Source organism: Cavia porcellus, unplaced genomic scaffold, assembly GCF_034190915.1.
Source record: "Cavia porcellus strain 051 isolate PalLab524CR breed Dunkin Hartley unplaced genomic scaffold, mCavPor4.1 scaffold_26, whole genome shotgun sequence".
Taxonomy (NCBI): Eukaryota; Metazoa; Chordata; class Mammalia; order Rodentia; family Caviidae; genus Cavia; species Cavia porcellus.
Genome location: NW_026947509.1, coordinates 22,360,094 through 22,384,021, shown reverse-complemented (window position 1 = coordinate 22,384,021; position 23,928 = coordinate 22,360,094). Strand labels below are relative to the sequence as shown.

Sequence of the window (23,928 nt, the reverse complement as noted above, 5' to 3'; positions counted from 1 at the left end):
TCCACCTCTACCCGCTGCCCAAGGGTGAGTACCAGTCGTCTGTTCAGTGCCAGGCATGAAGTCAGGAGCCATCTGGACCCCTGCAGCTTGGAAGTTCCCATTTATGAAGTGCTCTTCAAGTGCAGATCACAGGAGCAGGTTGTCCTGGAGGCACACAGGAGCTGTGACTTCTGCCCTCCATCTCACCAGTCATCTGTGCTATGCAAGGCAGATGAGCTCTCAGCCCAGCTCTCTCAAAGCAGGCAACCATAAATTAAAAAAAAATCACAAATATTCAGGATATAAAAGTGCTGGCATCACCATGACCAAATCCAGGGGGTCTTTCTGGAAGAGGGCTCAATCAGAATTGTAAAGGATGCTCTCAGCTAGCCAGGTGTGGTAGCACACACGGGTAATCCCAGCACTTGGGAGGCTGAGGCCAAAGGATCATTGCAAGTTCGAGACTAGCCTGGGCTGCAAAATGAGCTCAAGGCCAGCCTGAACTGCCTCATGAGACCCTGTTTCGAAAGGAATCCCCTTTCCAAATTGCTCTCTAACTAGGTGTGGTGACGCATGCTTGTAATTCCAATACTTTTGGGAGACAGGAGAATTGTTACAAATATGAATTACATAGAGACCCTGTCTCCATATAAATAAAAAGATGTTCTCAGCAGTTGGTACAGATATGAGAATTCTAGACAGGACAGGCAAACACTTGAGGGCCAGCCCCTGGACTTGAAAAGCAGCAGCATAAGCAGTGGCCAGAGGCAAAGAGCTGGCCGTGTAGAATTTTGAAACCTTGTCCCTGGAGAGCAAGGTATAGTGGCTGCTGCAGGGTTTGATAGGAACAGGGGAACAAAGGCTACAGAAGGGTGGAGGAACCAGGGGTCGTGCCCATTCTTGGGAAAGACCCTGAGGCATCTGCCATTGGACCATTCCCCTGGGGCCGACCATTCCCAGCCTAGTGGCAGAGGGGCCTGTGGATTACACCCTGTCAACATCCTCACTAGCAGTAATTACACAATTTCCTCTTCTGGTGAGCAGGAACCTGAATCAGCAGCAAAGATGGTATGCGCCCAGGTGTAACCTTTGGGCCTGGCTTCTTGGCTTACAGAAGAACTGAGCTCCTCTTACTCCATGCCTGTCCCAGAGATTGGATGGGAAACCATCCGGAAACCCTGGGTGCTGCTCACAGTCCTCCCTCCCTTCTGGGCCTGCTTCCCAAGGCTAACAGCCTGTGGACCCACCCAGTGTTGGGCTCTGAAAACAAGCAGGATCCTGGTGCTTTCTTTCCCATCTGTCACCCAGCCTTTGCCCTCAGGGCTCTTCCTCCACAGCCATTTCAAAAGCTCATGATCTAATTGTCTTCACCCCTTGACCCATTCCAGACCTTTTTTCTTCTAGGAGTATAGGGCCCAAGTGAGGGGCATTGGGGGCACACTCAAGTTTGCTTTCACTGAAACCCAAGGAAAAAGAAACAAGGTGTCAGTAGCTTTATGTCGCCATAAGGAGTACTGGAGATAACCAACTTAGAGAAAGAGGGATTTCTTTTGGGTCACTGTTTTGGAGATTTCAGTTCATGATGGATAGACCCTGCTGACCCAGGCCTCACATATGGCAGCTCAAGCCTTGTTAGAACCATTCATCTAGTGCAGAATGAAAGAGAGAGACCAGGGCCCTTGGTTTCCTTTAGAGTACTCCCCCAAGGACTTGAACCCCCTAGGTCTTACCTCCTAATACAACCAGGGGCAAGGGACCTCTGGGCACTTTCCATATTCAAACTCTAGCATGGGGCAACTCAAAACCCTCTCATGATACCACTCTTCCAGGTGCCTGTTGGGGGTAGGGCCCCTTGTCAAGGCTCTTGGTGAGGGAGGATGTTCTCAGCAGATGAAGATTAAGCTGTGGATTCCAATCTGAAATAACAGTCCTTAAAGCACAGAATCAGCCTGAGCAAGGCTCCAGCAGGAGGGGAAAAGACTGCCAGCTATACAACCCCAAGTTCTACAAGCCTCGAAGCCCCAGACCTAGGTGCCGGCTCTGCTGGATCTTTGTCACACATAGCTACTATCACAGCAGACCTCTGTTACAGGCCTAATCAACCCCATTTCCTAGATTGAGGATTCATACCTGGCAGTGTTTGGTTCCAAATATCATTACCCTCAGAAACTTGCCATTCCTGAGGGTGCCTGGTCATGGACAAGTGCTCAAGCAGAAGTTTCTAGCCCCTTAGCCTGAGGAGGGGGACAGGTTGCTCAGAGCAAAAACCAGCCTCCTGCTGTGGCTTAGGGCTGAATTGAGGGAGGCAAAAGTCGCAGCAGAAAACTTGCTAGGGTCTGAATTCAATTCAGGTGAAATTTCCAGATATATAAAGCTTGTACCTTTACAATGTAAGACTTACACCAGACCAGTGTCTCATAGGTATGTTCCCAGCTTCTTGGGAGACTTAAGTCTAGAAGGTAGTGAGTTTTGAGTCCAGCCTGAGGAATTTAGTGAGAACCTGTCTCTAAAAGCTCTGGCCTTGCATGGTGGCGCTTTCCTATAATCCCAGCATTCAGGAGGCTGAGGCAGGAGGATTTTTGCAGGTTCAAGACCAGCTTGGGCTACAAAGTGAATTCTCTTCTTCCACCAGCCTGAACTGCATTACAAGACCCTGTCTCAAACAAAAGAACAATAACAACAACAAAAAAAAAAAAATCAAAAGGTCTGGCGATATAGTTTTCAGCAGTATAGCACTTGCCTAGTGCATGCAAGGCCCAGCACAACAAAACTTTAGAAAAGAGCTCCTCTGGGTAGGAAATAATTTTATAATTTTACACTAATCTTCAGCAGATTTGCAATACAATATAAAATTTTCTAAACTGCTGAGGGTAATTCATACAAACTGATGGCTTCCCTGAAGCAGTGTCTTCAGAAGCTGTTACTGTTGAGATGTGCAGTGCTACTTTATATGTTAATAGACCAGTGCTGACCAACCTTTTAGAGAGCTTGATACAAACAGCCTGCTGCAGGATGTGTGTCAGAGGTTAGCCCACTGCCTTGGACTGTGATCTTACACCCTGCTTCTTTTGGGGCTGGGGATGGTGCTGCGCTTTAACTCAGTGGCAGAGCACATGCTTAGCGTGAGGTCCTTTATTGAATCTTCACCTTTAAAAAGGAAGAACGGGTGCCTCCCTTTCTTCCTTTGTAGAATCACTTGCTGCTCTAAATGTGCTTCTGATCTATTACTACAGGAACACACATAGACACATTAAAATTGTGAATAAAATGAGAATAAATAGCTGTGATTAGGACTGAAGGATCTTATCTAATGAGCAAGTGCATGAGTATTTTAGCTACTGAGGAGTCCTTCCTGCTCTCACTTCAGATAATGTGAAGTATCAGTGTGCATTACTGTCAGGATTACTTTTTGCCTCTCCCATTGGAAAAGTCTGGTGAGAACAGCAAAAATAGATTATTCCTCCCCAAAAGATGATATGTGTAACAGGGAAAGCACCGTAGTGTAAAATAAAAAACTGGCCTTGGAAGGGTCTAGGTGGGAATTCTGGTGACCACCACATGATTGTTTTAGAACAGGGAACCCACCTGCCACCCTGTGCCTGAAGACTTATAGAAAGGAAATAATGCAGATAAATACCTGGAAATGGTAAAGGAAGCTGCCCAAATGAAGTGGCTTCCAGAGAGCCCCCACTTGCCTGGGGCCAGGCTGGGTAATGGGTATGTTTGCACCTTTTCACCCAGAGGCAGGATGGAGCAGTGGTGTGCTGGCTGTTGCACTATCCCTGCATCTCTCCGCCTATTTCTCTTTGCCTTTCAGATCAGCTTTTAGTCTTGGTGCTCTCATCCCTCTGTTTAGCCACTGAGCACCCACTGGGATAGGGGTTGGAAACAGAGACAAATGAGACATAGTTCTGGCTCCCTAAGGAAAAGACTCTGTCCTCCCCAGGACTTTGCCTTCTGCCACTCTTAGCTCGCACCCCCCCCCCAGTCTGCTCTGAATGCTAGTCTGCCGCCCCACTGACTTTGTTCTGTCCTGCTTTAGCCAGACTGCAGTGAGTGTGCTCCCAGAGGAAAACGACACAAAGAAAAGGGAGGGGGGGCCAAAGGAGGGAATCCCGCTGACATCACTGCTCATTAGCATATGTGACCTCATCAGGGGGCGGGACATTCCTCCAGGTGTCTGAGGGGAGGGCATATGGGGGGGTGGTACTTAAACGGAAAAGCTGACAGTGCTGCCGACTGGGAGCGGGTGCTGCGAGCTGCTGGGCTGTGCTCACACACGCACACAGATGCACACAGACCCCGACGCCGACATGGACACGGACACAGAAACCACAGCACTTTGTCCCTTCGGCAGCCACCAGGCCTCCCCACCAGGGACACCCACACCAGGTGAGAGCTAACCTGAGCAGGTTCCAGCTGAAACCATAGGAGTAAGAGCTGAAGCTGTGGAGGGAGGGTCAGAACTAGGGGCTCAATCAGCAAGAGAAGAAAAGCCAATCAGGGAGTAGAGAAGACCCTGCTCCCTCGCACTGGGGCTGGGTCGTCGTCGTGGAGGGGAGAGGAACTACCCAAGTGCCCCATCCCCCACCAGTCCAGGGCTTTTCTTGAGAAACTGGTACCTGGCCCCCTGGGTCAGCCCCATTCATAACAGGCTGGGATAGCCTGGAGGGAAGCGGGAAGGAAGGGGTAGCCCACAAGCCTGGGAACCACAGCTGGGGGGCTACCCTGGGGACCTGTTGTAAGGGTTTCTTCTGGCTCCTGGAGACCCTGGCTGCTGGCCAAATATTGATCCTGGGCTATTTCCAGCCTCTCTCCACCCCTCTTTGTTGTGTCTGTTGTTCTCTGGTTACCCTGACCATGCATTGTCACTCTCCCCCTGGCTAACTCACTCTCTCTCTCTTTCTCTCTCTCTCTCCCTCTCCCCACTTCTACCTCTCCTGGAACACAATATTCTCTGCCATCCACAGGGACATCCACGGATGCAGAAAGATTCTCACACACAAGCATGCACTGGGGGAAGTAGCCTCTCACACACCCATCTACCTACAAAGAACAACACAGGCATCATCTTACAGAGTGCTGGAACAGGCACCCCACAAAGTTTTTGAGGCTACTAGCACCTACTCTTTGGAATCTGGGCAGCAGCTTCAGTTTCTCATCCCTCCTGCTCCTCCTCAGCCTGGGGATTGCCAGTGTGAGAAGAGGCAGGGTCCCAAGGTGGAAGGAAGGACAGCCTCCCCAATCCCCAGGGCCAGAGACCTAGCTTGGGGTGTGCCTGTGTCAGTGTATGTGTGAGTGGGTTGTGAGCCTGCGCACAGGTACCCTTGTGCTCGGGGCATGTTGTGAACAGGTCATGCCTAGAACTATAATGGGGAAGCCATTATGCCAGCTCCTTGAAGCTCAAGGGTCAGGTTTCTGGGGGACTTTAGTACTTTAGTGGAAGAGGTTGGGCCAAAGATTCTGTTTCTTCTAGGTCACAGCTGGGCTGGGGATTTAGCTCAGCAGCATAAGTGCCTGCTTGCAAGCAGGCAGTCCTGAGTTTGATCCCTGGTACTGATAAAAAGACAAAAAAAAAGAAAAAGAAAAACTTCTAGGTCACAGTTAACAGGGCACTGGGCCTCTGATACTGGAGCCAAACAGCTTGAGCTCTCTGCAGATAGCTGGGCACACCCTACTCATGGCTTCCTTTTCTTTGCCCTCTAGAAGCAGATGCTATACTTCTGAAGAAGCCAGAGAAACTGTTAGCAGGGCTGGACCCAAGCGGGCCACCCCTTGCTCCTGGAGCTCCCAGACGAAGAGGCAGTATGCCTCTACCCTACAAGCACCAACTGCGGCGGGCCCAGGCTGTAGATGAACTTGACTGGCCACCTCAGGCCTCATCTTCTGGCTCTTCTGATTCCTTGGGCTCGGGAGAGGCAGCCCAAAAGGATGGAGTATTCAAGGTCATGCTGGTGGGGGAGAGCGGTGTAGGCAAGAGCACTCTAGCAGGCACTTTTGGCGGTCTCCAGGGAGAGAGTACGCATGATCTGGAGAATGCAGGTACTGGAGAATGCAGGAGAATGCAAAACCTTCAGGGGCCAAGTGTACTCAGGAACCCATGTGCTTGTGGCATATGCAGGCCCCCCAAGCATATGCAGCCCCCCCAAGCATATGCAGCACCCCCCCCCCACAGAACCAAAGAACTTTCTCCACTGTTCTCTGTGGCAGCCTCCTTGAAGGGGGTTCCCTGGCCCTAGGATCTGAGGTTTCCTGGTTACCAGGTCTCATGAGTTCTGGGGAACATCCTAATGGGTTTTATTCTCTATTTCCCAACAGAAGACACATATGAAAGACGCATCATGGTGGATAAAGAGGAAGTGACTTTAGTTGTTTATGACATCTGGGAACAGGTGAGGTCTAAGATGTGGTTATAAGCAGGTGATGAGGGCTGGGAGAACTGGGGAGAGGCAATCTGGCTGAAGACTAGCAGGACTGCAGGCCCTGGTTTCAACACATACTGGAACCTGACCTTTTATACCATCTCTGAGAGCAAAGAGCCATACCGATATGTAATCACATGGTCCATGGGCAAAAGAGCCACTTTTTATAGGACCTTCTGACCCAGGGGAAAGTCAGGATCTGAATTTGACCAGCCCTGCAGCTTCAAGCCAGACCGAGACAGACCCCATCCACAAATCCTTCAGCCTGGGAAGTGTGTGTAACAAGAGCTGAGGACTCAAGAGTAATCAGGAAGGGGAAGAGTGAGGACTTTGGAACATTTGCACATAAGGTTACTATAGCTGCCTTTTCTGAATTAAGAACTTAAGCATAGGGGCTGGGGATTTAGCTCAGCGGCATAAGTGCCTGCCTTTGCAAGCAGGCAGTCCTGAGTTCGATCCCCTGTACCGATACCCCCTACTGATAAAAAGGAAAAAGACCAAAAAAAAAAAAAAAAAAAAAAAAGAACTTACACATAGGCTGGCTAATATAGTCTAGGATCCTATGTCCACAAGTACTCCATGCCCATGCAGGACTTTTACCTCCACAAACACACTAGGTCTGAAGATTCTGCCATTAACTAACTCTGCTGTCCAACGCAGAAAGCTCCTGCCTCACAGCTGGATTCCTCATCTTTGAGACGCAGAGCTAGTCTCTTTATGCCTCCAGTCCTAACATTTCATGGCTCTCTGTTCCTCTGCAGGGAGACTCTGGGGGGTGGCTGCGGGACCACTGCCTTGAGACAGGAGATGCCTTTCTCATCGTCTTCTCAGTCACCGATCGACGAAGCTTCTCCAAAGTTCCAGAGACCTTACTTTGGCTCCGGGCTGGGAGGCCCCACCACGACATACCCGTCATCCTCGTGGGAAACAAGAGCGACCTGGCGCGCTCCCGGGAGGTGTCACTGGAGGGTGTGTATCCTGAGCCTATGCCATGATTCCATACTTGCAATCTCCAGAGAGGTCTCTCTCCTTAAAAGTCGCCTTACCTTCGCTGGTACACGAAATCACTTGCATTTAGTTCCCAGGCTTAGGGTCAGAGTCCCAATACCCCACACCTCGGGCCCCAGGAATCTTTTCTCGCTCGCCCTCACTTCTCCTCCAAGGCCGCTTGCACCCTCCACCTCGCACCTCCACCACCCAACATAGGATCCTTTCTCGCTCCGAGTCTCAGCCCCTTTCAGCCGCGCTCGGGGGACCTGCACAGGCCCACCCTGAGCTGATCCCTTCCTGCAGAAGGCCGCCACCTGGCCGGGACGCTGAGCTGCAAGCACATCGAGACATCTGCCGCGCTGCACCACAACACGCGGGAGCTCTTCGAGGGCGTGGTGCGCCAGATCCGGCTCCGGCGGGGCTCAGGCAGCGTTGGGGGCCGACGGCCAGAGTCTGGCAGCCCCCAGGGTCCCGCGCCACCCATGCGGCGCGAGAGCCTAACCAAGAAGGCCAAGCGCTTCCTCGCCAACCTGGTGCCGCGCAACGCCAAGTTCTTCAAACAACGCTCCAGGTCGTGTCACGACCTCTCAGTGCTCTGAGTGTGGTCGCCATGGCCACTGCGGTCGTCATGGCCACCGCGCCCTCAGCTTGCCTCTGCCCAGGTCCAGCTTCTTTTGTAGAGGCCGTCTAGGAAACCAAAAACTCCCAGGATGCTCTGGGGTGAACACAGGGGCGGGGGTGGTGGGCGTGGCCTCACCGCGCAGAACCACCCGGCGTTTCCGCTGGTCGGCTGCCCCGGCCGGGAGGTATGTGGAAGGGGTAGTGGTCCGGTCAGGAAGGAAAGTAATCCTGGAAGGTATTTGGTTTGTTTTCTTAACGCTTGGTCACTTCGGTAAAGAAATTCTAAAAACGGCAACTGGAAAAGCGGTTTGTAGCCTCCTGGACGGAGAGGACCTCCGTTGTACACCGAACATGCCTCGCTTTTAAGTGTTAAAGGTAAGGTACGGAGAGCCCGCTCCTCAAGACTTCTGAGGACTCTGCCTCTCACTGCCGCGCTGCTCCACTTGGCCCTTAAGTGCTTAACAGGAAGGGGCTGAAAGTGCTATTCTTGAGATTAAATTCTGTGATTTACTCTTCCACAATGGTACTTCCCTTTAAGGTTATTAAAGGTAAAGTGTGGACAGAATTTCTGCCTTTTTTTTTTTTTTTTTTTTGTACCGGGGATCGAACTCACGATGTCGTGCTTGTCAGGCAGGCATTGTGTCGCTGAGCTATATCCCAGGACAACTTTCTGCCTTTGAATGCTGGAAAGAGCAGAGTGGTGGCAATTCCCTGGCCAGGTCCTAGGAGGCACCAGCGAGGGACCCATCCCTTCCCTTTTCAATAAATAATTTTTCTATTTCATCTGTTCACGTTGACTTTGCGTTCTTGGAGCTCCCAGGCTTGGGAGGGATATGGATGGCAACTTGTTATAAACGAGAAAGGTCAGGGGGCCCAGAGGAGCAAGGAATTTAATCTCTAGGAGGCTCTGGAACTTTGTCCGGTGGTAGTAAGAGTTCCGGCGACCCGGAGCTCTTGCAGATAACTGTGCGTGTACAAAAAGAGAAAATAGACGTGGAGAGAAACAGACCTGCTAGACGTCGTTCAGCAGCTCTGGCGCCAAGACTTCACCCCACCTGAGGCTCCATTTAGCTCCCAGAACGTTTCAGCTTTGACTTGAACTGGTTCTCTGTGGGACCCATATCCATGGGGCGGGGGGCGCGGGGGGCGGGAGCCCATTAACTGGGGCATCATGGAGTCTATTAGCACCTCTCCTGGCAGGGCCCGACAGTCCCAGCTGTCACCTGCAAAACCTGTGTGAGCACTAAAGCTGTCACTACCTCCCCTGGGGACACCCACGCCTGCTGCTGCCTGAGCCCTGAGTTTGAACAAAGGGAGCAAAAGCAGCAGCTCTCTTCTACCCTAGACAGCCGGCACAGCTACCTGAGTGTCTCAGGGCTGGGCTTCGCCCCACCTCCCAGCACTTGGTGGGAAGAAAGATGGCCAGACTTCTGACTTCCTTGCATTCTGAAAGAGGAGTTATGAGATGATTTGAATAGTGGCACTGTCCCTAGTGATACACTGGCTTTGTTTGTTAGTTCTTTATGGCTATATAAGGTGTTACTACCTATTTTACATTGGATAAAACTGTTAAGTAGCTCGCCTGAGGTCACCCAGTAAGCCACAAAGCTGATTGATTTCACTGTTGGTTGACGTTTCATGATGATTTTAGTTGCACCTGAGATTCCTCTTCCAATAGGGATTTGGGGAAAAAATGGGAGTTGAGCTGGAGAGATGCAGGGACACAGTGGGCAGGGCCATGTGCAGCTGACTGTGGTGTCAGAGCTGGAGAAATTACATGGCTGTAGTGGAGCAGGCAAGGTGTAAACTCTGCGGAACATGACAAGAGCCAAGGAAGGCAGTTCAAATTCTAAAATGCAGGAAAACATGGGGCCAAGGAGGGACCAGATGGTTGTACAGTTGGGTTGAAACCTCAGGGACATGAAGAGGAGGAAGAAGAGATGAGTGTGGAAAATAAGATTGGGGGCCCCACCATACAGCACCTTAAATGCCAGGCAAAGGAGTTTGCACCTGACTATGTAGGAAGTGAGAGTCAGTGAAGGTTGCTGAGTGTGGAAGCCACATGATCAGGAGGGTCTCCTGGGAGAACAGTGCTGGGAGAGTGGAGCTCAAGGGCCAGTAACAGTGCTATATATGGAGGGTGACAAAGGACCGTCTGAGGGGGGTGACAGGAAAAGGAGATGAGGCATAGATTTTAGAGCACTGACGGGGTTTGGCAAAAGAGTAGATAAGGAAAAGATAAAAGGGCTGGGTGTGTTGGCACATTCCAATAATCTCTGCACTCTGAGAAGCTGAAGCAAGAAGATTGCAAACTCAAGCCCAGCTAGGGCAGCTTAGCAAATTTCTCAGTATAGCGCCTGGGGCTGGAATTCAGTGCAAAGGTGCTGTAAATTAAAAGAAGAAGAGTACTGCAGGTAATAGGAGTAGGTAAGAAATCAGATTTGGGACTGGAAGAGTGTGTGTGTTGAGGGTAACTGAGGAGTTTGAGGTGCTGTGAGAATTTCCATGTGAAGAGTTTCTGCAACAACCTGGACAGTTGAGTGCTCACAGACGTGAGCATAATTGCCATCAAGTTGTTAGTGGACAAGCCACAGGAAGATGAGATACAGGACTAGCTTTATGGATGTGTGGCTTGTGCAGTCACACAGGTCCTGTACCTAGTTTAATGCTAAAATGTTTGAAGAAGGATCTCTGAATGGGGTATGGTGGAGTATGCCTATAACCCCAGCTACTTGGAAGGCTGAAGCAGAAGGATGGCAAATTTGAGATCAGTCTGGGCCATTTAGTAAGATCTTGCCTCAAAACTTTAAAAAGCAGGGAGGTCTGGAGATAACAGCTCAGAGCTCCTTGGGTTTTTAATTCCTGGTACACACACATGTACACACACACACACACATGCAAAACGCAAAGGAGCCCTGCATTTCATTTTGTGTGGAGAACTACGAGTTGTATTAAGGAAGATAGTAAGAGTATAAGTATACAGTACAGGCAGAGATCCTTAGCCCCAGACCGTAGGTGGGTTCTTTGTGACAGTGTCTCACTGTGTAGTCCAGGCTGCCATTGAAGTTACTATATAGCCCAGGGTGGTTTGTCCTTGAATTTGCTATCTTCCTGCCTCAGTCTCCCAAGAGCTGTAATTACATGCTTGTACCACCATGCCCAGCCTGGGATCTGTGGTTCTTGGGATATGGCATATACAGTTTGATGTGTTTATGCTGTCACGCATTTAGATAAGAATAGGGTTCACAAACTTCGTTACAGTCACAGAAGTATCCGTAGCCCAACAAATTACAAACCATTGACAGTGCAACTGCCCCCAGAAAGAGAAGTGGATAGGCAGATGACACAAAAGGAGGTTTGTTTGTCACTGAATGTCCTTCTGTCTTTTGAACTTTCTGCCATGGCATTTAGTACTTGTTCAAAAACAAGTAATTTAAAACCCTCTGTTTCAGAGAAAGAATAACCCAGGAGAGCCCTGGGTACAAACAGATGAAGGTAGAGAAGTGGCCACTGAAGAGAGAGCGAGGAACTAGGACTGAGTATATTGTGGCTACTCATGAAAAGGGGGCAGGTTTCTAGCAGTTTCACCAAGACTCAAACGTGGGAAGAGAGAAGCGTGAGGAACAAGAAAGGCCCAGTGCCTTTCATGTGGCAGAAGCTTAAAACGTGCGCCGTCTACTGAAGATGATGGCAGGACCTCCCCCGGGAGGGGAGCCACACACCACAGGCCTCCTCCCCCACCCCTCCAGTCCCAGCAGCCGACCCATCTGTGTGTTCCCTCCACACGCCTACAGGGAAGAGCTCAGAACAGACGGAAGACGAAGCCAGGCGCCTGCCAGACTTGGGAGGGTGATTCTTCTTTGCGAGCCAGTCCACTCTTCACCCTCCCTGTGGCCAAGCCAAAATAACCTTTGACCTGCACTGTGGTGAGAGGCCAGCGAAGGGCTCTGGAGCCTGAGCAGCTGTGCCAGGTAGAGTGTTCTTGGCTGCTCTTAATCAGGGCAGCTGTGTCTTAGTCTATGTCCCTTTACCATCTCCTGGTACTTCCAACTCCCCATTACCCACAAGGCCTCCTTTCCTCCCCACTGCTACTAGAGATTTAACCCAGGGCCTTTGCACTAATCTCATCCTTTTTTCATTCTGAGACAGGATCTTGCTAAATCAGTACAATGGCCAGGCTCCATGTGAACTAGGGATGCTCGTGCCTCAGCTGCCCAGAGAGTTGAGATTACAGGTGTGCACTGCCACACCAGGCAAGGCCTCCTCATGTCCAGAGTGCAGAGCACAGACTGTGTGCTCTCTGAGGAGCGGTCAGAGGAGAAGGCAGCCCTGTGCAGGAAGGTGTCCCACAGCCCTGGGCTCTGCTGCCATTGCACCTGTGGGCCTCGCTGCATCTAACAGATGCAGAGAGATGGGCAGGGACTGTCCCCTTCTGCAGGGGTGCCAGCGTTGTGGGTGGCAGTCCTCCCAAACCCTAGGAAGCCCCTACACACGTATCTTTATTTCTCTAACAGTCCACACCAGTGTTGAGTAAGCTTTTTGTGGACACTTTATCTTTCATTGACAAATGCTTAAGGACATTTTCTACTCGAACACTAGACATACACAGTACGTAAGCACTGTGCTGGGCCCTGAGGAGAAAACAAATACTCAGACAACACTATTCCCACTCCTCAAGTAGTTCACACTGGAGCTGGGAAAGGAAGGGACGGGGTGGTACGGAGGCTAACATAGGTCAAACTGCAGTGCACCAGACCGTACTTGCACCAGCTGTGGGCCTTATTTTGTGATCTAGAAACACTGAATGGAAGAAATACATTCAGAAGACTTACATCTGAGGAACTGAACCGTGAAGCATATGTGAGCTAGAGACAGATGAGAGAAAGCAGGGAAAACTGTCCTCATGGTGAGACTACAAGAGGCTGCAGATACACGGCAGAGAAATGGCAGGGAGCCTGCCTGATGAGGAAAGAACTTTGCCACATGGAACAGCAAAGCCAAGTTACCTCGGGGCCTAAAAACCAGGCAAGAGCGTCTTGCTTCTTAGTCCTTGACCACCTGGTGGCTTTCTGATGGGTAAGTCACTCACTAGCCCTGTTCATTTATTCAAATACTGATGTCAGATTTCCACAGGTCAGTGGCCTTGTTGACTCATGCCGTGTGGGAATTCACTGGACCTTTATAGAATTTTCAGTTAGCGTTCAGGAGGTATTATCCTAAGGGAGGGGCAGTGGATGAAGTCACTTTACCAGGGATTAAACCCAGGCACTCTATCTACTTCAGTTACCCTTTATTTATTTTTAAATTTAGAGATAGAGTCTTGCTAGATCACTAAATTTCATAGATTGGGCTCCAATTTGCAGTCCTCCTGCCTCAGCTTCCTAGAGTGCCAGGATTACAGGTCTGTGCATCCTCACACCTGGTGAGAGTCACTTTAAATGTTTCTGATTTTCTAAACCTCATCAGCTATGCTGTTCCAACTATGAAATAAAGATAATAAGGTACCTATCTTCTAGGTCAGACATGAGACCTAAAAAAAACCAAACACTAGCCAGGCCTGGTGGTGCACACCCGTAATCCCAGCACTTGGGAGGCAGAGGCAGGATGATCATTGTGAGTTTGAGACCAGCTTGGGCTAAAGTGAGCTCAAGGCCAGCCTGAACTGCATAGTCAAACCATGTCTCGACAAAAAAAAAAAAAGCAAAGACTCATAATTCTTTTTTTTTTTTCCAACTTTCCTGTGGGAAAACACTTATAATTCATCCAATAAACAGTGGAAATCTTGGTTCTTTGAAACTTAAGTCATAGTCTCTTATTTAGGCACCCAGGCAGCTTGAGAAATGCAGAACCCAGCTCCACTCTGCAGGTACAAATATGGTCAAGGGACCCAACAAGCGTCCCATTGGCTCAGGTGAGCCATTGTCAGGGTTGGTTATATGAGGGAAGAATAGCAAGGGGAGGCCTATGTGATGTTATTGCACTACAGTTTTCTGATTAGTTGTTCAAACTGTAATTTATCTTTTGACAGAGGACTTGTGCTGATGTAAAGTCCCTACTGAGAAGGGGAATGAGCAAGGCAGGGCGAGGTTCTGGAGACCAGCAAAGGCAGGTCCTGTGGGAGCACAGTGGGTCAGGAATGGCGCTAAGAAGATGTTAGCACAGTGCTCTAGGGTGCTTCCTCCCTGGCCAGACAAACAGAGAGCACTGTGCACCTTGACGGTACCTCGGCGAGGTTCACCTTAGGTTTTAAAATCAGCTGGTTGTAATTTGACTACATGGATAGAGCCTCAGGCATACAGAAGGAATGGAGGCTGGGTATTTTGGTTTATGTCTATACTCTCAGCACTCTGGGAAACTAAAACTTAGCAAGACCCTATCTCAAAATAAAAAATAAAAAGAGGGCTGGGGATGTAGCTCACCTTGGGTTCAGTTTCAAGAACTACCATATGCAAGAGACTGGGCTAGTGGGATACTGAAAAGTAAGCTGGTTTTATGTCACACAGGACTTTTTGGCAATGGGACTTTAGCCCACGAACAATTAAAATTGATTTTCATCATCGCTCCTCCCTCTGTAAGCGCTGAGTGTTCTCTGAAGCTGGGGAAGAGAATGAGGAAGTCAAGTGAGTAGGCACCCAGAAAATAGGAGTAACGATTGTTAGCTAATCACGAGTTCTAAGCTTTCAAGCTCAGCATCTCATCTTCACAACAGCCCTAGAAGATAGGTCCTGTTACCATCTTCTTTTTATAGAAGTTTGAGCTAGGTAAGTACCACAGTTGCACAGCTAGTTTGTGAAGGAAGAGGTATCTGAACCATGCAGGAGGCTCCAGAGTGACCATTCCACTAGGGGGTAAAATCTCATAGCTGGTTCGTAATCAGAGTTCAGAGGAAGCCAATGCTCAGTACCCCTCATTCTGAACAAGTAGGCTTCCCAGTGCTTAAAAAGCTGAGTAAAGCTCTCATGCTTTCCAGAACACTGGCAAGAGTTTGACAAGTGTCTGGTTTCCAAGGTCATTATTTCCCCTCTCTGCAACCCAGAGTGACTGGCTCCTCTCCAGTCTTCAACCACTTCATCCATCTACCCATTGCTCTCAAAAATAACTGCCTAATGGCTCTCCAGTAACTGCAGCCAACTCTTCAATGGTTCTTGAGAACAGATCATCTGAAACAGCTAATAGAACTCATCCAGCTTTTTAAAGTGGTCTGTGATCAGCTCTTTCCTTGCCCCCTACCCACCCCCAAGATTGAAGTTGATTGGTCGACTTTGCCTCACACTCACATGGCTTTCTTCTACCAGGCACAGATTTCAACAGCAAACTAGTTCTGGATTTAGAATGCAAAAGTTGGGAGATAGGAGAAAGAATGTCTGAAGCTAGAAAATGCAGACACAGCTTCTCAGACCAGAATCTCTCTCCTGTATCCAGCTCATCACTGTTGCCTTTACCTGGTTGCCATGGAAACATCAGTCTCTGGTGGATGGCAAGCAACACTTTAGACAGAAAGTATCAAGCTACCATGGTAACACTAAAAAGAGTAGACCTGCATCTTCTTTTAGAAAGGAATGGACGAAGATGTTGGAGAAAGCAGGCTAGAAGAGACAAACTTTGGAAAGCTTGACTCTGACTTTTAATAGACAGAATTAATTCAACAGACACTTAACATGCACAAAGAAAAGCAATGACAAAAAAGACTTATATGGTGGCCTTATCAGCCTATAATAGAGTTTACAAAGAATTGTAAATAAAGGCATAATGAGACCCATAATAGGGCAAGGAATACTGATAAAGTTTAATTCCAACTAAGAAAGTTTAGGATCTAGGGTCTAATAGGAAAGGATTTTAACCACCAGAAGGAAGAAAGAACAAGATGAGCTAAGACTAAAGGTACAAAAATTTCAGGACCGAGGCTGAGAGTTTAGCTTAGTAGTAGAATTCCTGTTTAGCATCTGAGAGGTCCTATGCTCAGTGCCCAGTACCTCCTCCAAATCTGTGTCTCCTGAGACTAGTGAGTATACACATATTTTTCTTTTTGGTACCAGGAATCAAACTCAGGACCTTGTACTTGCCAGGCAGGTTTTTGTGCCACTGAGCTACATCCCCAGCTGAATAGTGAATATAGAAAAAAGTGACACTTGGTCACTGACTTCAAGCCCTAGCTCCCACAGTGGTGCTACGAGGCAGGTAAGTGTAAACAAGGCCAAGGGATCCACACCAGCCTGTGTGGACTGGAATCTCCAACTTCCTGTGAGATAGTGGAACAAGTGAATCAGTCTCTTTGGGTATCAGCTTTATTTTCAAAGTAGACCAAGATACCCACCTTAAGACAGTCATTATGAGAATAAAATTATTTCATACACATAAAGTGATCAGAATCAGGCCTGACCAACAAACCTTGTACAGACATAACAATTTTCATTACGCCACCTTCTACTTTCCTGTTTTTCAGAGCTAAAGTTGCCTCTTTCCACTGTCCAAGTATTATTTCGTTATTCTCATCAGGTCTTCTTCACAGGAAAAACAGCGTGGTGGGATTTCTCTCCTCATGTTCATCATCAGGCCAGACTAAAGGTTGGCAGGAAAATGTCTGTGAGTCCCACTGTGAGCTCACAGCTGGAGTTGCTGGAGTCTGGGGAGGACAAAAGCAGAGTTCCCATGGCAATACTGGAGCAGTAAAGGAAAGAAAAGAAGTGGTACTGCCTTGGGGAGGACAGAAGCATAGGCTGTAAGTCCCAAATGAGATAAGAATCTTACTGGTCCAGATACCTGATAGGGTTTGTTTTTGTTTTCGTTTTAGGTGGATAGGGCCTCACTAGGTAGTGCAGGTTGGTCTTGAACTCACTTATGTAGCCTAGGCTGACCTCCAACTCACAGTGATTCTCCTGCCTCAGCCTCCCAAGTGCTGGAATTACAGGCATGCACCTCACCCGGCTCTGATAGGGAAATTCTAATTCTCCTGGGAAAGAATCTGGGTCAGTTTTACTCCTACCCCATCCATGCTGCGGTGGGAGAGCCAGAAGGAGGTTTATTTTACCCCAGGCTGGGCATATAGGCTGTTCACTGCCCCCTTCTTTCCACTCCGATCACTCCCTGTGGAGGAATGAGTAACAAGAAGGCACTGAGTCACACACAATGACACGAGCTGTCACCCACTAGACGCCATCACTTTATATGGGGTAAGACCAGTGCAGAAGTTGTCTCAGATGTTTCCTCACTTCCACCACCTCCCTCCCAGTGAGAGGCTGTCTAAGGAAGTAGGAGGCCCTGAGGCAGAAGGACCAATGTTTAGGGAAGCCAAAGTAGCTAGGGATGGGAGCACGAAGAAAGCAAGGAAAGAGCCAGCCCAGCAGGACAGGGAAGCAAGCCTTCTGCACATGATTATGTGGAGGAGTCCAGACCAGCCATAAGGAGTCCCAGTTCATGGCTTCAGGATGACTGACAAAACTGATCCCCACTCAACCTCTAAAGATGCATTAGCAGCCAAATCACTACTATCAGGGACTGGATCAGCAGTTCCTACTTAAAAATAGTGCATCCTCCTTCTCTTCCTCCAAATCCAGAAAGCAAACTAGGATAGGGCCAGGGGGTGTTAGGGGTGACTGTGAAGAGTGGCAAGCAAAAATCAGGAGCCAGTCCAGAATCCCTCTGGCCTCCTATGACACAGGCACAGCCCAAGACTAACATTGCCACCAAACCATCACCTCACTTAGAAGTCTGAGAGCTGACAAATTAAAACCTAACAGCAATTATCCATATTTTTAGCATAATAAAGTCTTAACGTTCTGTTGCCATAGAGATGGTAAAGAATGGAAGAACCCCACACAGAACCCTGCCCTTGAATTTAGGCCTCTTTTTAGATGGTTCCTAGGGTAGTGAGTGGAGCTCTTTCCCAGCCCTGTTACACAAAGCAGGCAGCAGAAGGTACAGCTCCTGCTCTTCACACAGGACCATCCCTGAAATAACCAGTGCTCCAGAACCCGCTGGCCCCACGCCTGGTGCTCCAGGCAGAGCCACACATGAAAAGCAAGCGCTGACAGAACCAACCAAGAAACTGTGGACATTAGGTCAGGGGAGCCCTCATGTATATTTGATGCTCAAACTCTGCTGGGTCCTGGAGTGGGATTTCTACTACTGAATGACAAAATAAGGTACAGTCAGCCCAATGGGGTAGATTGTGAGCTTAAGAGACTTCTCTGGCACTTCAGACCTCAGGATCACAGAACACCCCTAGAAAAACGTTTAGGATGCACTAGTCACACTGCCATCTGGTGGAAAGACAAGATTTGTCTCTAAGCACAGACCAGGAGACTGGCAATCTGTATAGTGGGCAGGAAGGTATAATAAAGATACTTGCTGCACTTAAGATGACAACAGATGGAAGAAACCAAGGGGCTGAGAGTGTAATGCAGTCCCAGATGGGGAATTCCATCCAGGTGTGAGCTGTCCCCCTACCCCAGTACACACTGAGATGAGCTACTTCCCTTTGGAGACCAGAGCTCACTAATTTGCACCAGCTGAGCTTGAGTTTGCAATCCTCTTGCCTCAGCCTCCCAGTCCTAGGATGACAAGTGTTTGCTTTTTTTTTGTACCGGGGATCAAACTCACGACTGTGTACTTGCAAGGCAGGCACTTATGCCACTGAGCTAAATCCCCGGCCCCAAGTGTTTGCTGTTATACTCGGCTCCATTTTGCTTCCTAAATTTTATTATTGATTGATTGATTGTCTTTTTTGAGACAGGGTCTCACTATGCAGTTCAGGCTGGCCTTGAACTCACTTTGTAGCCCAGGATGGCCTCAAACTCTCAGCGATCCACCTGCCTCAGCCTTCCAAGTGCTGGGATTACAAGCATCTGCCACCTTACCACACTGCTTTCTAAATTTTAAATAAAACAAAATACAATGGCATCATATATATTTTATATCTCTAGAATCATCATGGGTTTGGCTCAGAAGTTAACATTGTACCAATATACCAACTGACTCAGACCACATGGACAGCAGTCACAACAGAGCTCAGCTTTCGTACAAAATTTATATATATATATATATATATATATATATATATATATATATACTTATTTATATACACAACATGGTATGAAATCCAGAGAGGAGGGCTCACACATGCCCAGGTAGGGGTAGGAGTGGCTTTGACCACTGCAGTTGAGGCTACAGCAGAGGCACACAGAAAGTGGTGAGGAGTAAGAGCCTCCCCTCCATCCTCCCACCCTAGACCAAAAGGAGAAGCATGCAAAGGGAGCAGAGGAGACTGGAAACGTTCCTCATCTTTTCCTTTTTTTTTTTTTTTTTTTTTTTTGTCTTTTTTGAGACAGGATCTCGCTATGCAGTTCAGGCTGGCCTTGAGCTCTCTTTGTAGCCCAGGCTGGTCTCAAACTCCCAAAGATCCTCCCACCTCAGCCTCCCCAGTGCTGGGATTACAGGCATGAGCCACCACGCCTGGCTTCCTCATCTTTTCCTAAACTGCAAAAATCCCAAGGCATCCCAACCGCCTTGCAAAACGATGATTCCTACGCCTCTCAGCAAGATCCAGAGCCTACGGTAGCAGTTTTGGCCTCCAGCTGCAACACATGAGGCCTCAGGCAGGCTTCACATGCATGTGCTCCCACGATCTTCCAGGGCCTCGAAGCAGAAGACACACGTGCACACCCTATATTCCAATGGCTTCTGGACCAGAGGGCCACTGGGTTTCCCTTATCAGATTATAGGTGAGGGGATGGAGAGAGGTTAATTAGATTCCGTAATGACCCATGGTCTTCCCAATGGGGGAGGAATCAGGAATCGCTAAGATGTGGCGGGAAAGGGCAAGAAAGTCATCTCGGGAGACCATACGCAGGTCAAACAGGTGTCGAGGTAGGAATAGATTCTGAGCTCTTCAACTGGGGGCTTTGCTCAACAGTTCTGTTCCCAAAGGGGCACGGGCAGCAGCTTCATTTCTGAGTGGCCCCAGTTCCTCCAAAAGTCCATGTTTGTGCTCTCAGGATGGCTTGTTCCATCAAACAGAAGACAGGAAGGAGAGCACAGACCTGGAGGAGGAAGCTGCAGGGCCCACAGGAACAGGCAGGCAGTGTGCTGCACCACTGATTTACCGGGGCAAGAAGAAGGGAAAAGGGAAACGGAAAGTCAAAAGAAAACCACACACTCGGAATAAATTGGCCTGAGCTCACATGGTCTGGGAGATAAAAAGGCTGGAGAGACAGAAGCACTGGCATGCAGCTGCCAATGAAGTGCGTCTCAGAGCTGGACTCAGAACTAGAATAAAGAAAGATGGGTGGCTGAGGGAGCAGAGCATCCCCTCTTCCCACGGCCAGCCACTAACTCTGTTTCCCAGTCTGAGTCTCCCAGGCAGAGTGGCTGGGTTCAGAGCTCGAGAGGGAACCACTGCATCAGTAGCAGGCAGCAGCCTGGGCCATTGCAGCTGTGGTCGGCAGTTGAATTCCAGAGTCTAAAAGAAGAAAGAGTAAGGTCCCAATCGATTGACCATTTAACCGTATGTGTTTTGTTTTTTTGTGGTGTGAGGATAAAAGCCAGGGTCTTAGGCATACTGTGCAAGCGCTCTACCACTGAGCTACACACCTCCAGCCCTAACCCCATGTTTTGCCCAGTAGACACCATACCCACTTCCAGTTTAGCTGTGAGTGACAAATGTTCACCTGCTGATCCCAGATCCGGCTCCTGGTCCCCATCAGGAAAAGTGATGTCTGTGCCACCAGCTAACTTCTGTCACATGACTAGCTCTTACAGGTCAAGTAGCAGGTTTAAAGTTGCATTGTTCCAGGACCGATTGGGCACACTCAGTCTGAGAACTTAAAGAAGCCCAGGCTGTGTCAGTTACTGCCTGGCACAGACCTGCTCTTTGAGCCCCATTTCACACCTCCTATTTTACTACTCCAGGGCAGCTGCCTCAGTACAAACTTCTCCCAGGACCTGTGACCTAGAAGCCCACTGCCCAAAAACGGTTCCCTGAAAAGGACCAGCTGTGCTCTTTTCTTTTCTTTTCAGGGTTTTTTTTTTTTTTCACTAGAAATTAAATCCAGTCTAGTACATGCATTTACTTTTTGATCTAGCTCCACTATGAATTATACAATGCAAAAGTTTATCATCTTCAGGGAATCCATGCTGACAGGTTGTTTCACAAATGGACATAAAATAGAAGTAAGGTAGGCTGAAAGCCAAAGCTCCTGGATCAATTCATTGTTTTTTTTGTTTTGGGGGTACCTACTGGGAATCAAACTCAGGACCTCACACTTGCCAGGCAGACCCTGTGCCACTGAGTCAAATCCCTAGCCCTGTGTTTTTGGTCTTTTTAAGTGACGACGTCTTGTTATATAGTACAGGTGGGCTATGAACTCATGACAATCCTCCTGCCTCAGGTCTCCCAAGTGCTGGGTTTACCAATATGTGTCACCACACCCAGCTACATTTTAGTTCTGAATCAACTACTAGAAATGTGAACTCCAGAGCCTCACTTAGGAGGGAACACACTAATGCTGACAGCAGCTGACAAGCCACTCACGCATACACACCAAGGCTGCTAACGAAGCAATCTGCAGAAGCCTCTGCTTCTAGTCCCTTTCACCACAGCACCCTGGTATGCAGAGGATTCCCATCTGCTGTTTCTGGGTTGAGGCCACTGACCTAAAAGGCAGCAACAGAAGCCTTTCTGCCAGAGATCCTGAAATGGGTACTTGTCACTATGGAACCATTAGCGCCACAGTGGGCTTTATTTATTCTGGTATTAGCTGCTCTGCAGCCTGGTGTGTGGTACAGACAGTTCAAGGGTCAGTGGGATAGGTGGCTTGCCTTTATAGGATACTTTTGAGGTGAGCAATTCCCATAATAGAACATAACTCACTGCAAGCCCAGAAAATAGCAGCTTCTAATGGGATTCTGCAGCTGGCAGAAAGCCAGTTCTGAGCCTGCAATCAAATAGGGCTGGAAGAAGCAGTGACAGGCAATAGAAATAATTTTGTTGGAGGGCTGAGAAAGATGACTTGCCCAGTACCACGTGGCTCTGCCATTCCCCCTGCAGTGCTCTTCTAATACAAAGACCCTTCTCAGTGGAGAAACTGCTGCAAATGGGGCAATGCTGGGGGAACTATAATGTCCTATCTTGACGATCTGCCAGTTCTATATAGCACATCAGTAAAAGCCCATACCCAACCTCCCTCAGGTCCCCAACCTCCTAGGTGCAGCCTGGAATCATTACTACTACCCAAAAATCAAGACACAGCACCCAGTACGCTGGCTGAATGCTGGGGCCCCCCCACAGGGCCACTGACAAAGTGCAGGAGCAAAGCCAAGTTCTCAAGCAATATACTCACCCTAAGGTGCGGAAGGCTGGTCCGAGCTTCAGGCAGCTGGGCTTACAGGTCACTGAGACAGTTCCTAGAGGAGGGTGAAGCTGAGCTACAAAATCAGACAAGTGGGACTGGGGATTTACCTGAGTGGCACAGCACCTGCAAGGCAAGTGAGAGGTTGATGAGTCCTCCAACTCTAAAATCAGACAAGTGGACAACCCCAAAGTAAAATTTAAAAAACCTGAGACTAGGGGCTGGGGATTTAGCTCAGTGGCATAAGCGCCTGCCTTGCAAACGGGCAATCGTGGGTTCAATCCCCGGTACCAAAAAAAAAAAAAAAAGACCAGACTCACCGTAATGAAATGCCCTCTATCTGAGTCCTTCATCAGGGCAATATTCTTAATCTATAGTAGAATAAGAAGAAATTAGTAATCTTTTTACTACCTTACATCTTTAATCTTTCTTTCACAGATCACTCTAAATATCTCAAACTTTCTAGTCAACAAATTATCTCTCTCCAAACTTTCTGTTAAAAAAGACAAAGGGGGCTGGGGATTTAGCTCAGGGGCTGGGGATTTAGCTCAGCAGCATAAGCGCCTGCCTTGCAAGCAGGCAGTCATGAGTTCGATCCCTGGTACCGATAAAAACGAAAAAAGACCCAAAAAAAAGATGTAAAAAAAAAAAAAAAAAAAAGACAAAGGAGTTGTTCAAGGCCAGCTTGGGATACACAGTAAGTTGAAGACTGTCCTAAACTACATAGTGAAACCCTGTCTCAAAAAAGACAAAGACAAAAAAAAAAAAAAAAAAAAAAAAGACAAAGTATTTTTCCAAAGTACTTTTTCTAATTTAATTTTTCTCAATCTAGATCCTCATATTTTACTTTTTATTTTATTTATTTTTTGATGCAATTGTGTCTTGCTATGGAGCCCAGCCTGGCCTCAAACTCAAAGCATTCCTCTTGCCTTAGCCTCTAAAACAGCTGGGATTACAGGTGTGCACACAGCTACCACACCAAACTTGTTACTCACTTTGCCAAAGGGCTCAAAGATGCCCCGGAGCATGATTGAAGCCCATGGAAAGGCACTGGTCCACCACTGTCCTCCTGCAGGTTGTTGGTTTCGGCTACAGCTGCCATCAGTTTTTCTCAGCTTTTGGAAGGAGGAACTGTATGATGGGTTATGTTCCATATCCCTCCCTACCTTACAGTCTTGAACTGTATTATGTCCATTTCCCAGCCTGCTCACCATGACACCTACAACAATGACAGGCACTCCCAGCAGCCACTGCCCAGTCAGACCAGTGGCCAGTGGCATAGGATGTCACAGAATTCCCCACGGGCAATGCCCTCAGAATGATGTGGGTGCCGATCTGAGCCTATGCCAGGACGCAAAGGAGGTCATAATGAGAGACAGGCTACTCAGAAGAAAAACTAAGGTGAGAAGGTTACTTTGCCAACAGAAAAAAGTCTTCCAGATCTCAAGGCCAAATATGGGGAGCTAACTGCATACAGAAAACTACAAGCATCATGCTCCTTGGGGCTCAGGTTATCAATTGACTCCCTAAGATTAAAATATCCCAAGACTCGGTCACTGTTCTCCAGCTAA

General features: G+C 48.4%; 1 protein-coding gene across 4 annotated transcripts; it reads left to right on the top strand.

Moving 5' to 3' along the window:
• The first annotated feature begins 4,155 nt into the window (after positions 1-4,155).
• Rem2 (RRAD and GEM like GTPase 2) lies at positions 4,156-8,795 on the top strand. 4 transcript variants are annotated; one of them, XR_002792376.2, is made up of 6 exons: positions 4,161-4,371; positions 5,686-6,021; positions 6,298-6,371; positions 7,163-7,370; positions 7,695-8,387; positions 8,647-8,795. XR_002792376.2 is itself a non-coding variant. In XM_063236901.1 (5 exons), the coding sequence occupies exons 1-5, from the start codon at positions 4,269-4,271 to the stop codon at positions 7,988-7,990; spliced, it is 1,014 nt and encodes a 337-aa protein (XP_063092971.1). In that variant the 5' UTR covers positions 4,156-4,268; the 3' UTR covers positions 7,991-8,795. The 4 variants fall into 4 exon arrangements, 2 of the variants coding, with proteins under 2 accessions (XP_063092971.1, XP_023422775.1); XR_002792375.2 differs by having other exon boundaries at positions 8,643-8,795; XM_063236901.1 differs by having other exon boundaries at positions 4,156-4,371; positions 7,698-8,795.
• Positions 8,796-23,928: the final 15,133 nt, after the last annotated feature.